The sequence below is a fragment of the Mobula birostris genome, chromosome 5 (assembly GCF_030028105.1).
Source record: "Mobula birostris isolate sMobBir1 chromosome 5, sMobBir1.hap1, whole genome shotgun sequence".
NCBI classification, from domain to species: domain Eukaryota; kingdom Metazoa; phylum Chordata; class Chondrichthyes; order Myliobatiformes; family Myliobatidae; genus Mobula; species Mobula birostris.
This window is the reverse complement of record NC_092374.1, coordinates 189,098,232-189,113,931: the sequence shown is the minus strand read 5'-3', so window position 1 is coordinate 189,113,931 and position 15,700 is coordinate 189,098,232. Positions and strand designations below refer to the sequence as shown.

General features: G+C 49.7%; 1 protein-coding gene across 1 annotated transcript; it reads left to right on the top strand.

The window, feature by feature from the left end:
- The first annotated feature begins 4,944 nt into the window (after positions 1–4,944).
- LOC140198155 (vesicle-trafficking protein SEC22b-B-like) lies at positions 4,945–15,529 on the top strand. The gene is made up of 5 exons (XM_072259131.1): positions 4,945–4,949; positions 7,060–7,169; positions 7,977–8,137; positions 11,454–11,600; positions 12,964–15,529. Exons 1-5 carry the CDS (start codon positions 4,947–4,949, stop codon positions 13,110–13,112), a joined length of 570 nt encoding a protein of 189 aa, XP_072115232.1. The 5' UTR covers positions 4,945–4,946; the 3' UTR covers positions 13,113–15,529.
- Positions 15,530–15,700: the final 171 nt, after the last annotated feature.

Genomic DNA, 15,700 nt, shown 5'->3' with positions numbered 1-15,700 from the left:
CACAAAAGCTGTGTAATGCTGGTTGTACTTGAGACATGTCCAGTGGAAATGGGTCTGTCACTGGACAGAGAAAAACTGAGTTAATATGCATGATATTATGTACATGAGGAGGCATGATAGAAGTGTTCAAAATCATGAAGGGTATAGGTAAGGTAGCTGCCAGCTGGTGCTTCAAAATTAATCAGTCAACAAGGACATGGGGCTATAGGTGGAGATTGGTTAAAGGGAGATTTCAGACTAACACCGAGAGGTATATCTGTACATAGTGAGTTGTTGACACATGGAGCAAACTACCTAATTGTGTAATTGAGAGTGTACCTTGGAGACTTTCAAATCTAAACTCGATAGTTATTTCAACACACGTTGTGAATAGGAAGCTTTGTTGGCCCAAATGACCTGTTCTTGTCAAAGACTTTCTAATGTTTGGATAACTTGCAGCAGGACTGTCTAGCACAGAGAGAGAGAGAGTGAGTTACTTAAAATTTATTCAAGACTTAAGGTGTGCTGTTGTCCTTTAGATCCTGTTATACAGAGTCCTTTAAAATTTTGCAAATTGTACAAGTTGGAATATTTAAATTCAGATATAAAGTGGTGGGGGGTTGGGTAGGGTATCAGCTTATACCTTTTGTGCCTGACTCAGAGTTAAGTGTAATTCAAATGGAGTTCATAACCAGTTTATTCAGAGTTACAGTCCTGATGTCAAAAACTGCAGCAGTCATCACTGGGAAAGAAATGGATTTTAAAATGAAATCTTGAAAAGGTGATTGAAAATGCTAGAAGAATTCAGCAGGCCAGGCTGTCCCTATGGATATGAATAAAGATGTCTCAGGCTGAGACCCTTTGTCAGGACCCTTCTGACCTGCTGAATTCCTCCAGCATTGTGCTAGTGTTAGCGTTACTCCAGATTTCCAGCATCTGCAGAATCTCTTCTCTTAATGTATTAGTCTCGGTGTCTAAGAACCTGTCTTTTGATGAATCCTGACCTTTTATGAAATTGATGGGTTTTAAGTGCAAAAAATCTCTCGTCTCTTATTTCCATCAGACAGGAACAGCATGAATAATGGCTTAAAGGCAGCGGGGTTAATATAATCGTTTTTATTTTCAGTTTATGGTAAAGCCGAAAGTGTGCGAGAGGTCCAGATAAATGAAGTAGCGTTAGAAAATGTTAAATTAAATAAGTAGTGCGAAAAAGAGGGGAGAAAAGAAAACGTAGTGAGGTAGTGTTCATGGGTTTGTTGTTCATTCAGAAATCTGATGGCAGAGTGGAAGAAGTTTTTTCTAAATTATTCAGTGTGTGTCTTTACCTCCTTCCTGATGGTAGCAACGAGAAGAGGGCATGACTTGGGTGATGGGGGTCTTTAGTGACTGCTGCCACCTTGCTGAGGAATCATTCTTTGAAGATGTTCTGAATGGTGAGGAGTTGGGGGGGGGGGAGTAGTACCCATGATGGAGCTGACTGAGTTCACAACTCTCTGCAGCTTATTTCAATCCTGTGCAGTGGCCCTCTCATATCAGACGGTGATGCAGCCAGTTAGAATGCTCTCCACGGTACATCTGTAGACGTTTGTGAGTGTCTTTATTGACAAACTCCTCATGAAATATGGCTGCCTTCGTTGTAACTGCATCGGTATGCTGGGCCCAGGTTGGATCCTCGGAGATGCTGAAACCCAAGAGCTTGAAGTTGCTCACCCTTTCCACTTGTGATCCCACAACGAGTCTGGTGTGTTCCCTAATCTGACCCTCCTTGAAGTCTACAATCAATTTTCTGGCCTTGCTGGATTTGATTGCAAGGTCGTTGTCATGACACCCCTTGTCTCTGTATGCCTTCTCGTCAGCATCTGAAATTCTACAAATCATTGTGTCGCCAGCTAATTTTTAGATGCTGTGGACCTATTGTAGTGATAGGTAAATTGCAGTGGCTCCAGGTCCTTGCTCAGGAAGCGGTTGATTCTAGCCATAACCAACCTCTCAAAGCACATCATCACCATAGATGTGTGTGCTACTGGATGATGGTCATTAAGTCAGCTCACCCTGCTCTTGGGCACTAGTATGATTGTTGCCCTTTTAGAGCAGGTGGGAACTTTGACTGTAGCAAGGAGAGATTGAAAATGTCTTTGAACACACCTGCCAGTTGGCTGGCACAGATTTTCAGAGCCCTACTAGGTACATCATCTGATCCTGTTGCCTTGTGAGTATTTACCCCCTTGAAAGACATTCTGATGTTGGCCTCTGAGAAGGAGATCACACTGTCAGCAGATGCTGCATATGCAGATTGGTGGGTTAATTGGCCACTAAATTCACCCCCCCCCCCACCCCTGTGTTGCTGGCACTGTGTGGGATGGAATGTTTCAGGGGTATACAGAATTACAGAGGAATGGGATTGCTCTCTTGGGAGCTGGGTTGGACCTGATGGGCAGAATGGCCCTTCTGTTATTATAAGTAATTAAGTGAATACCTGTAGTACTAATCTCAGAACACTGCTTCGTCCTGGACTGTGTTCATTTCTCAATCAACATTGAAAACAAAAAGCTGCTGGAAACACTCAGCAGGTCAGGCAGATTCCATGGTGAGAGACACAACATTGATGGTTCATGTCCATAAAACCAAGGAGCAGAATTAGGCCATTCTGCTCATCGAGTCTGCTCTGCTATTTAATCATAGCCGATTTATTTTCCATCTCATGCCTTTTCCTCGTAACCCCTGATACCATTATAGTCAAGAACCTATCAACCTCACTTTAAATCTACGCAATGACTTGGCCTCCACAGTAGTCTGTGGCAATGAATTCCACAGATCTGCCACCCTATGACTAGAGAAATTCCTTCTCATCTCAGTTCTAAAGGATTAGCCTGTTCTGAGACTATGCCCTCTGTCCTTGACTCTCCAACTATTGGAAACATCCTGTCAATGCCCACTCTGTCTAGGCCTTTCAATATTAAGTAGAGTTCAATGAGATGCCCCCTCCCCATTCTTCTAAACTCTAGTGTGTACAGGCCTGGAACCATCAATTTTTTTGTTCCTTAATCAAAAGGAACTTTATTTATAAATAAAAAGTAGTCGTCAAATGCTCCTCATCCGTTAACCCTGGTGTCATCCACGTAAATATCCTCTCCAATTCAGCACAACATTTCGTAGACAAGACATCGCTAACTCCTCGTCAGAGCTTTCAGGTTACTCCAAAAACACAGCCAACCACATCCCAATTGCTGCTTCTGGGATCTTGCTGTGCACACAGCTGCTGCTGCTGCGATTCCTGAGTTACAACAGAGACCAGAATTCAAAGTTAACCTATTGGCCGTAAAGACCTTGGTGATCTCCCACTGTAGAGCCCTTCGAATGTTCGTGGTAATTTAGAGGAACTGCATGCTGGCGTAAGGAGGTTGTACTTCAGTTACAGTTGGTGTTGTTGAGACCACATAAAGGGTGCTGTGTACTGTACTGGTCTTACTTAAGGAAGGAGATTAATACTTTAATATCAGAATTGGGTTCATTAGCACTGTCATAAAAGTTATTTTGTGGCAGCAGTACAGTGCAGGGACATAAAAATGACTACAGCTTACAGTACAACAAGATATAGTACAGTAAGAAATGAACTAGTAAGATAGTTTTCATGTGTTCATCGTCCATTCAGAAACCTGATGGCAGAGGGAAGATTTCTAAGATTTTCACTGTAGGTCTTCAGGCTCCTGTACCACCTCCATGTGCAGTGAGAAATGGACACATTCCGGATACTGGCGGTCTTTAATGATGGATACCGCCTTTTGAAGATGTCTTCGGTGGGGAGTGTGGTGTCTCTGTTGGAGCTCGCGGCGTCTACAGCTCTGTGCGGCTTCATTCAAACCTGTGCAGGCAGCCCTGTGCTCTCCACCATACATCTGTAGAAATTTGCTCGTCTTTGGTGTCGTACGCACCTTCTTAAACTAAGAGTCATGAGTGTAGAGAGTATAGCAGTGGGCTAAGCACAATTCCTTGAGATACATCTGCATTACCACTGAGGGGATGTTGCTATGGATCCACACTGACTCTGGTCTACCCATGAGGACAACAAGAATCAAACCAGAGGAGGCTTACTGGACCAACCTAGGGAATGAGCAGGTTGTCCTAATAGGATGGTTGCAAAAGGTAGCTTCTATCCACAGGGATTTGATAGCGGACTTGGGACTAGATTGGAATGGTTAAGAACTGGAAAGATCCCAGCAGGGTGATCGTGTGGATGATGTTGTCTCTTGTGGGAGAACCTAGAATGGGTTACTGTCCAAAAAGTCTCCTCTTACAACAGAGGTGAGAATTGTTTTCTCTGAGGGCGGATAAATTGACCTCTCATCCTGGAAGGGTGACTGAAGCACAGTTTGAATATTTTTAGGGCAGAGATGGTGGAGGTAGAGGACACAAACTCAATATCTTAGCAACAGCTTTTAACCCTCTGCTATCAGATTTCTGACAGGTCCGTGAACACTACCTCACTATTTCTCTCTCACACTTTATTTATTGTAATTTATATTGTTTCATATTTTGCATTGTACTGCTGCCGTAAAACGAAATTCATGATAATGACTGGGAGCGGGGGTGGGGTGTAAGGGATAAAGCAGTGAAATATTACTGAGGAGGTGATAAGTTAAGTGTAAATGGGTGTGCAGAGTTGAAGTTGTAGTCAGATCAGCCTTGATGGATAACAGACTAGGTTTGGAGGGGCTGAGTGGCCTCCATGGACCAAAGCCCCTGTATCTGTTTTCCCCAGGATTTCTCTTCCAAAGATGCAGCACCCTCATTTCTCTCTGATGTTCTGATGGATCGGGCAATAGTTTGTCCTCTTCCCTGCTCCACAGATACCCATCCTCCCCTTGCTTTTGCACTCAGGTTCAACCCTTCTCAACCAACCATGGGCAAAGGACCTCCTGTGCCTCCTTTCACCAGGAATGCCGGCCTGGATGACCGAGACCAAATGGATGGTGTGTCTGATTAGAAAGACAGTAAACAACTTTTTTTTTTCATTCTTTCTGCCTGAACAACATGATAAAATATTAACCATGCAGCAAACAGAGGAACAAAGATCTGAGCTGGAATTGTGTGACCTGCAGTAACAGCCTGGTACTTGGTGCACCAGATGAGATAGTGTGGTGATAATTACCCAGCAATGGTAACGCCTGCACAATACACCATTCCTACCCCAGGAGAGAGTAATGGATTGGTGTGGCAGGGACTTCGCTCTATATCCTCCTCGGTACCGTGCCACCTGGACACTGTGGAAGCATCACAGGATATTGGGAGGTTTATTGTGCCTAACCTGTCCTATCTTTGCTTCGGGAATAATGAGACAGGACTGTGTAGAGAGGGAACTTTATTTCAAAATGTGTGCAAGAAGATTTTAAAATGTATGAGGGCAGAATATCCTTGTAAATGTTTTTGGAGCATGGTATTGTTCCATAACTAACACTGCCACTTGTCAAACATTTACAAACTTAGAGTGAAATGTTCATGAGGATTTCATGCAAATTTCCAGGCAATAAACAGGAGGTTCATTTGTGGTTCAGTGGGGAAGGGCCAACTGGTTTCTTTTTAAAAATGATAGACTAATTTACAAATTCACAATGCTCAAAGCAATTTTAGATTTAAATGGGGTCCTCACTTGCCAGGAAGTACCCCACTCACTGGTCCTAGAAAACCTCCAGAGAGTGAGTGGACACTGTGTGTGGTCTCTCCCTGTCTCTCTTGTGAGAGTGAGGGAGATATGTCCCATGTCGAAGCCCTTCTATGCCTGTCCCAGCTTCACCTGTGTTTAGGCAATGCAAATTATGAAACAATTAATCCCTGCTGTGCCTTATAAGACCATAAAACACTGGAGCAGAATTAGGCCATTCAACCCATTGAGCCAGCTCTGCCATTTGATCATGACTGATCCATACCCTTCTCAATCCCAACCTTTCACACCCGATATCAAGTATCTATAAACATCTACCTTAAATACACCAAATAACCTCGCCTCCACAGCCGCCTGTGCCAATGAATTCCACAGATTCACCAACCTCTGTCTAAAGAAATTCCTCCTCATCTCTGTTCTAAATGGACATCCCCCTAGTCTGAGGCTGTGTCCTCTGGTCCTAAGCTCCCCCACCATAGGAAACATCCTCTCCACATCCACTGTTTCTAGGCCTTTCAATGTTTGATAGGTTTAAGTGAAATTTCCCCCCACCCCCACCCCCCCACTCCTCTAAATTACACCAAAGCATTCAAACGCTCTTCATGTGACAAGCTTTTCATTTCTGGAATCATTTTTGTGAACCTCCTTTGAACCCTCTCCAATGTCAGCACTTTCTCCCTAAAATGAGGGGCCCAAAACTGCTCACAATGCTTCAAGTGAGGCCTCAGCATCACATCTTTCCTTTTACATTCTAATCCTTTTGAAATGAATGCTAACATTGCATTTGCCTTCCTCACCAATGACTCGATCTGCAAATTAACCTTCAGGGAATCCTGCTCAAGACTCCCAATTCACTTTGCACCTTGTATTTTTGAATTTTCTCCATTTAGAAAATAGACTACGCCCTTATTCTTTCTACCAGTGCATCACCATACCCTTCCCAACACTGATTTTCATCTGCTATTTCTTTGCCCATTCTCCTAATCTGTCTAAATCCTTCTGCAGCCTCCCTACTTCCTCAAAACTACCTGCCCCTCTTCATATCTTCTGCAAACTTGGCTACAAAGCCATCAATTCCATCATCCAAATCATTGACATAATGTAAAAAGAAGCGGTTCCAGCACCTGCAGATCACCACTAGTCACCGACAGCCAACCAGAAAAGGCTCTCTTTATTCCCACTCTTTGTCTACTGCCAATCAGCCGACGCTGATATCCAGTAGTGTGTAACGGGACGGCGATGGGGCAGCTTCCCTCTATGTTTAATCTAGCTGTGCCTGTCTGGGACAATCCAGTATAATGGGACAGTATTGAAGGATCCCTTCTCCATGTTTAACCTCTGTAGCGCCTGCCCCAGTAGAGTGTGCTGGGACGTTGAGTTCCCTTTGGGCAGGATTTCTGAGGCCATGTTCTTTATTGCAGTCTGGGCGGAATCTGCAGGAATATCAGAACCAGGCCAAGCAGCTGTTCCGGAAGCTGACGGAACATTCTCCGACGCGCTGCACCCTGGAGACCGGCTCCCTCATGTTCCAGTAAGTGCGGGGTCTGTGTCTGTGTCTGTGGGGAGGGGGAGCGTTCTGAATGCTTGCCTCAGGCCCCCCCCCACTTTGCTGAGGCTGTCGCAGGGCAGGGCCCAGCTGTCCCTGTGTGGGGATGGGCTAAGGGGAGGAGGTGTTGGGGGTTGAATGTGGTACACAGATTTAGGTGAGGGGGGCAGAGTCTAAATGGAGGCGCTGGGTAGGAGGGGAGGGTTCACCAGGCTGTCCCCTTACTGGAGTCTATTGTTGACACTGGCTGCTCTGGTTTCAGTGGACCTTGAGATCCTCTTCCCCACCCTCAACCCCTCTTAACTCCTATATCCCAGGACAGCTGGCATGTCCCAGGATGGTCTCCATGGCTGCTGAGAGGGATAGGGTGGGGAGGTGAAGGGTAAAGGTGCCAGGAGTGGATGAATCAAGATGTGGTGGGAAGGTCTCTTCCCACTGTGCGAGGTGCAGAGGAAGGAGGTGGTCGCTGGATGATACCTGGGCATTCATTCCCATTGGATGGTCCAGCCGTCTTCCTCTCCCATGGACGTACCTCTCCCCTTGCTGGTCCCACTGCTTCATTTCACCACTTTCCAAGGCCCCCAGCCCACGTGGTCAACTGCCAATCGTTCATGGCTTCTGGCAGGTCCCTTCCTTCCTGCGGGACTTCGCCATCACCATGACGATAACTGGGATTGGGCTTTCTCTTGCAGGCTGCGACTGGTCCCAATCCAAGTTCTCGTTTCCTTCCCCTGTTGCTTCAGCTTGCTTGTGGGAGCCCGGGATTAATGAGATCTTCCTGTGTGCCGACAGTTACCTCATTGACCGTGGTGTCTGCTACCTGGTGCTGTGCGAGGGCAACTACTCCAAGAAGATGGCCTACGCTTTCCTGGAGGACCTGCAGGCAGAGTTCAGCGAGCTGTACATTAAGAAGGTGGCCACTGTCTCCCGGCCCTATGTCTTCATTGAGTTTGGTGAGACTGACACCCAAGGGAAGGGGCCGTACGGGGTGGTGGTGGGCTTGCAGGAAGGGGCAGTAGAGTCGGGGCCGTTCTGTGGCAGGCTGGTCTAGACGGGCCTGTCTGTGGTGGGTGCTCTCACTGGTCTGCACGTAGTCTGGAGTGGTCGCTCGTTAGTGCATAAGACTAAAAGGCATTGGAGTCTGGAATCAGGTCATTCAGCCCTTTGCATCTGCTCCATCATTTTCTCTCTCAACCCATTTCTCCTGGTTACACCTCATAATCTTTGATGCCTTTACTAACCTAGTACCTATAAAACTCCACTTTAAATATACTCGATGACTTGGCCTCCACAGTCATCTGTGGCAGTGAATTCTACAGATTTACCTCATCTCTATTCTAAAGGGACGTCCTTCTATTCTGGGCGGTGCCCTTTGGTCTTAGGCTCTCCTACTATTTGTAAACATCCTCTCCACATCCACTCTATCGCAGCCTCTCAATATTTGATAAGTTTCAATGAGATTCCACCCCCGCAGTTCTTCTAAACTCCAGTGAGTACAGGCCCAGAGCCATTAAACGCTCCTCATGTGTCAACCCTTTCATTCCCGAGATCATTCTCGTGAACCTCCTCCAATGCTAGCACATCCTTTCTTGGATATGGGTCCAGAACCCCTCACAATACAGTTAGGGCAGATGCCCCTCGTTGTCTCAAGAAGGGTCCCACAGGTCACTCCTTTGTATTGAGCTCGCAATTTACTCTACCCTTCATATGTTTTACCCCTTCCTCGCTTTCCCTACCCCTGGTGCATAACCAAGATGGGGAAGGGCAGTGTGTGCCACCTGTGGTGGTTGAACATCCCGGTGGTATCCCCTCCCTTGGCTGTTGGGAGCAGTGAGTTCCCTGCGCTGGTCACTGAGCTGGAGGGAATATGAGGGATTCAGCCCGGAGTCCCCCTCCATCTCTCTCTGTTCAAGGCAGATAACGGCTGGATCTGTGGGGAGGCGTCTCCGGGGACTAAGGCAGGAAAACAGGGAACGAGGTTACCAGGGAGACGGTGTCTCCGGGGAGGTGGCTCAGCTGCCACCGTTGATCCCTTAATTAGCCCCTGGGCCCCCAGTTAATTAGCGCCTGGGACATCGGCTCTCTTGTTCCACCTTAAATGTTCCCTCCCTCTCTTCTTTCCACACCCAGGGAGCCACTTGTGAGTCCTGGCCACCATGCAGTGATGACGCTGGGAGATCCCATAAACATTTGGAGATGGAATGTGGGTGGGAGGCACTTGCTGGAGCAGAAGCCTGTCTGGCCTGTTTGCAGTGGGCTGGTCTGGATGGGGCCTGTATGTATAAGAGTGATGATGAATGGGGCAGATAGGGTTTGAGGCAGTCATTTACAATCTGAGTAGAAGCTTGTGTGGGGCGGGGGGAGGTTGGAGAAGAAGAGAGATAGCAGGGAAACTGGCCTTTCAGCTCACTGATTCCGTGCTGACCAACAAGCCCCCATTTCTACTAATCCCATTTATGCTCCCCACATCCCATAGAAACCATAGAAACTACAGCACAGAAACAGGGCTTTTGGCCCTTCTTGGCTGTGCCGAACCATTTTCTGCCTAGTCCCCATCTCTGCTGTCTAATTTTTTTTTATATAGCTGCATGGACCAACCTTTGCTCTGAGCAGGATTTTTTTTTTAACACAGCCTGAATGTGTGGTACATCACATAAAAGGAAATTCTAGCTGCGTGGCAACAAAGGCTATGTGCGCGGCAGCATTTCTGTTACTGTGAAGCTTGGTGAGAATGGTGATCACCATCAACTCTTTCTTTCTTCCAGGTATTGCCCCTCACCCACATACTAGGGGCAATTAACCCACCAACCCGCATGTCTCTGGGGTGTGGGAGGAAATTGGAGCATGCGGAGAAGCCTATGTGGTTGCAGGGAGAATATGCAAAGTCTACGACCAGAGAGTGCTGAGTCTGGCTCCTCAGGAGCTGCTTTTCTTGCTGTGTCCATTCATTGAACTTTAACCTACACTGCCCAGAAGGAAGGGGTGTATGCCCCCTCTTTGTTACGCCCAGTGTATTTTTGCACTCTGGTGGCTGGGGTGTGAGGGGGCTCCTCCACGCTCTTGGGCAAGTGTGGATTTAATCTGTAGGGTCACGCAAGTAGTGTGGGGGGTGACCTCCAGGAGGTGTCCGCTATGGTGGATTGGATGCTGAGGGTCTCTCTCCCTGGTGGGGTGGGAGAGCAGCCCTTGAGGCTCTCCACATGGACAGTCCCAGGGGAAACCTCCAGTCTCCAGCTGGAGAGGGCTGGAAATGGGGGCCAGCCGGAGCAGGGAGGGGCTGGGATGGGCGGTGTCATCTGCAGAGGAGCAGGAGGTAGGAGCAGAGAGCTACGCAGATGAATTTGACAGAGGAAAGGTGGCAGAAGGATCAAATGGAACACAGTGCTAGCAGCTGATGGTTTTGGATGAATGGGTGATGAGGTGTGAACATCAGCTAGGATATTAGGTGACTACCTCTGAGGGAGGTGCTGTGAGCTGGTGGAGGTTGATCTGGAGGAGCCTGGGTTTAAGGGTGTCTTTCTCAGTGCAATCCTGGACTCAGATGAGGAGTGAGGAGGGAGAGGGTGCCTGGGCAATAGGGCAAGGTCGAGCAGGTTGTCCAGGTGAGGCATGGGACATCAGGCATGTTTAATCCTTCATTCACCGCTGATCTCTTCTCCCATGGAGCCTAAAGAAATTTGCCACGTCCCTGTCAACACTGACGGACTTTTATCGATTCACTATAGAAAACCCCGGATCTTGATGCGTCCGGGATTGGTACGGCAGCTGACCGCAAGAAACTGCAGAGAGTAGTGGACACAGCTCAGCACATCACGGAAACCTCCCTTCCATGGACTCTGTCTACACCTCTCGCTATTTTGGTGAAGTAGTCAGCATAGTCCAAATTCATCCCCCCCCCCCCCCAGCCAGGACACCAGACATTTCCTCTTTTCCCTCTTCAGCAGAAGATACAAAACCCCACAAACATGTACCATCGGGCTCAAGGACAGCTTCTACTCTGCTGTTATACGTCTATTGAACAGTCCCCTGGTGTAAATTGGACTCGACCTTACAATCTACCCTGTTATGATCTTGGATATTTTTGTCTACCTGCACTGTAGCTGTTACGCTTTAGTCTGCATTCTGTTATTGTCTTACCTTGCCCTCGCTCCATGCTCTGTGCAATGATCTGAACTGTCTGAACAGTAGGCAAGGCAGGGATCTCGCTGCATCTGGGGATGCATGCCGATAATAAACCACTTCTGATCCCACCTCCCCTGCCGCCCACAGACACCTACATACAGAAGCTGAAGAAGTCCTACAGTGACTCATGGTCTCGCCGGAAACTCGGCTCCATCAACACCGAGCTCCAGGACGTCCAGCGCATCATGGTGACCAACATTGAGGAAGTGCTGCAGCGGGGGGAGGCACTGTCGGGTGAGCTCGTCCCCACAACTGGACAAAGGGGAGGTGTCCCATTACGCAATGTCGTGAGGCACTGCAGCACAGATATGGGCCCATCTGCCCATCTGTTCTGTGCTGAACTGGTGTTCTGCCTACTCCCATGGACCCACACCTGGACCATAGCCCTCCATACCCCTCCCATCTATGTACTTATCCAAATTTCTTACGTGACTGGACAGTGCACTCAATTGGGTGGGAGTTTAGTGAAGTGGGGTAGGGTTTGTGGAGGGGTTGGGACCCCACCTTCCACTACACACCGCAACCCTAACACACTGCTACTGCCTGCACTGGCCCCTCTGTTCTCTGAGCTTGCTGAGTTCCTCAGCCTAATGTGGGATTCCTCAGCACAGCACCTCTTTACTTCCATTTCCAAAGTAATCTCCGATTCCCTGTGCATCCGTGCTCGGGATCCACTCTTTCCCCTCTTCCTACATGTGCACAGTCTCTATTCCTACCCCCACCTGTTCTGGGATCCATTTCAGATCCTGGTTTCCATTCCCACATGCATCTGCACCCTTCATCCCCTCTCCTGTCATTGCCAGTGTTTGGTGCCGGTCTCCCCCACCCCCTCCTCTGGGTCTGTCGATCTCAATCCCGGATGCTCCTGAGATCACTGCACCTCTCTTCCCACCTGTGTACTGGCTCCACTCCCACTGGCTTGGTGCCAGGATCCTCTCCCGCTCTCTTGTGTCCGACTGCACCCTTTATCCTGTCTCCCGTCAGGTTTCTGACTCCCCACTCCTGGTTAGTGTATCCTGATCCTGGTTGCTCCTGAGAACTGCTGTCCTCCTCTTCCCACCGAAGGAAGGGCATCTCTCCCACCTTGCTTGGTGCTGGGATCCCTTCCTGTTTCACTATCCCCATTCCCTTGTGTGTGAACGTACCCTTCTTCCTGTTTCCTATCGCCATCTGGGGTTCTGTCCCGATCCTGACCCCCTCTTTGCAGACCCTGATCCCAAATTCCCACTCTTTCCACCTGTGCACACTCCCATTCCCAGGAGTCTCTTCCCAGCTGTGCATGGACTCTACTCCCAACTTGCCCACTGCTATGATCCTTCCCAGTTCCAGTCCCTTGTGTCTACCTGAAACCTTAGTCCCATCTCCCACTGCTGCCCGGGGTCCTGACTGTGTCCTCAACTACTCCCCCTCCAGATCTGCGGGACCCAATCTGAGGTTCCCCTCACTGGGGGTGGGGGGAGTATTCGTTCCTCTCCCGTGCTAGGTGGGCACATTGACTGGTCTATGGTGTGGTGGATGGGGATGGTGAGGTAGCAGTTGGAAGCAGGTCTGTACGCTACCCCTGTTCTGAACCCTTTTCTCCTCCCTTTTCCCTCAGCCCTCAACACCAAAGCCAGCAACCTGTCCAGCCTCTCCAAGAAGTACCAGCTTGATGCCAAGGAACTGAACTCCAGGTCGCGTTTCACCAAGGCGGCGGCCACCGGTGTTTGCATCTTCATGGTAGTCTTGTACTTCTGGTGGTTGTGAGACCGCCTGCGAGGGAGCGCTGGGGACACGTGGCGAGGGCGGGGGACTGGGAGGTGCTGCTGGGCACCGAGCGCCGAGAATCGGCAACATAACAGTGTGACTGAGCATCGCGCCTTTCTGGTGCTGGTCGCTGTGGGGGCGGGGAAGGAGGAAGAGCTCTGCCGAGGCGGAGGGATGCTCTCTCTGCATAGTGTGAGTTGGGTACTGGGGGAGACTTCTAGTCTGTGTTGGAGGCAGGCTGCCGTTCAGTGGGTGTGGATGTGTTCTCTCACACATTGTTCGGTGGGTGCTCGGGGCCTCCCGCACTACCACTACGGCAGTTTAGATGCACAGCCGCGCTAGTTTGCTGTGTGTTGGCTACGGAGTGACCCTCCTTCCATCCTGAACCATGGTGTGGATTCACTTTAAGAGTCACGCTCCCTCAACACTATCTCACAGCGCTCGTTGGACACGGTGTAATCCTCTCACAGTGCCGACCCACAATGTAATTTGGATATTGGAGTTACCCTACCTTAACGCAGTCCCACATCCCGGGTTGGACTCGGAGTAACCGGTTGCCCATGAAGTACCCTTCCTTCGGCACAAAGTGATTTGTACACGGGATAACTCTCTCCCAGCGCTGTCCTACTGCGTGGGTTGTTTACCGGAAACCCTTCGCGGACAAAGGTGCTGGATTTCATTATCTCACGCCTGTGCTGTGTGTAGCCCGGGGTTGGCGGATGTTCCTGTAGAGATGATCTGCTTGCTGCCGAGGCCCCTTCTCTCCCCCCCCCCCCCCCCCCCCATGCTCAGGGAGTCCAGACTTTATCACTCGCCCGTCAGTGATGGATTTGTTCCTGGCGCTGGCGCCAGTTCTCGGGGCGATATCCAGGGACGTCGCACTCCCGCCCTTCCTCTTCCGACACCCCTCGCCCCTGCTCCCAGTGTGTGACCGCTGCTGAATTTGGCGAAGGCCGGCCACGAATATTCGGCCAAGAATGAAAGAAACGGAGACCCCACTCGTTGTGATGCGATGATGTAAACTACCCCTCCCTACCTGTGCATCTCTCGAAACGTTCTTTGAAGATTCTTTGGGGGGGGGGGTGGAGGATTGAAAGGTGTGGCGGACCAGCCCTTGGGAGGGGGTAGGAGTGATTTGAAGGGCTAACCTGTGGTGGAGTGGGAGCTGCCTCTTGGGATGGGATGGCACAGTTGCTGAGGTGTGTGTGTGTGTTTGAGCCCGGGAGAAAGGTCGAGCCCTCGGCTGGTGAGGGAAGGGGCCCGTAGCTTGCTCCCTGATCGCCCCATACGAGCCACGGATTGAGTCGGACATGGCTGTCTTCCACAGGAAGGGTGCGAAGGTCGCCCATCGTGTTTGCTACTTCAGAGGTGCTGCTTCTTGTTTGGAATGCCAAAGCTGATTCGGCATGACGATGAGGAGAGGGTGAAGAGACGCCGGCCCAAGTTACGGCGTTCTGGAGAGCGGGATGGAGATGGGGGTGAGGGTGGGTGACTTGATCGTCCATGCTTTTCAGCGGAGTCCGGCTGAGCAAGGTCTCTGTCCTGGCTGGTGTGTGTGTGGGATGTGGGGTGAGTGGGCTATAAGATACAGTGAAACGGTCGGGGTGAAGGACTGGATGCTCGAGGTTTGCCGAGGTGCGTGCGAGATCCTGCCGGGTTCGCACTGTGCTTCGCCCTCGTCGCCGCGATTGGAAGATCTCGCAGGCCTGCCGTCCCTGGAAGGCTCGTCCGTTACCGATCCAGCGGGAACGAGCCTCCCTCTCCCGGGGCTTTGTCCTCTGCCGGGTCCGCCAGGCGGGGAGCCTTCCTTGCGAGGAGCTGCGCACAGACTGGATACTGACGGGGTACAAGGCCACCAAGGGAGGTGGTGTGCTTCGGAGCTTCCCGGGATGTCTTGGGGAGAAGCAATGAGACGTGGCTCCTGAGGGTGAGCTTGCTAAACGGAGAGATGCCCCTTTCCAAACTGAGGCCCAAGGTCCGCACTGTTCTGTGACGTTAATGCCCACTCTGCCCCGAGACGAAATCTACTTGCATCGGAGAGTAGAGGTCTCTACTGTTAGGACTCTGGTCGGCCCGCTATGCACGTGTTTGTGGGCCAGGGCCCCAAACATTACGAAACAAACAGCCTATCAGGCCACCCCGCCCTGTGAGTGCAGTGGCTCCTGATAGTGTAATCACACCCCCCCCCACCACTTAGTTAATGGATTGGTGGAGTAACACAGTACGGTACGCTTCGACACGTCTAAGCTATTCCCGTTTGCCAGCGTTTGGCGCATAACCTTTCCTGTCCATCTATCTGTCCAAGTGCCTTATAGATCGGAGGGACGAGTGTTTTCACTGTGAAAGCAAAACCCCTATTTTATAAAATATCAAAAATAGCCTCTTTAATAAAATGCTGCGTTAAAGTAACCGCAAGAGATTAAGTCAATATATAATAGAAATAAATATTAAAATACAAACACGCATAGAATGTGGCCGTTAGGCCCATCATACATTCTTAACCGCTCCCCAATTACTTGGGGGGGGCGGGCATTACAATCGTCGACACCGCTCCCCTCCACTGTTTCTGAGAACGAAGTTGTGATATC

Coding starts and splice junctions, on each gene's coding strand:
- LOC140198155 (XM_072259131.1), top strand. Junction 7,170..7,976: donor ACCGGCTCCCTCATGTTCCA/GTAAGTGCGGGG, acceptor GTGTGCCGACAG/TTACCTCATTGACCGTGGTG. Junction 11,601..12,963: donor GCGGGGGGAGGCACTGTCGG/GTGAGCTCGTCC, acceptor CTTTTCCCTCAG/CCCTCAACACCAAAGCCAGC.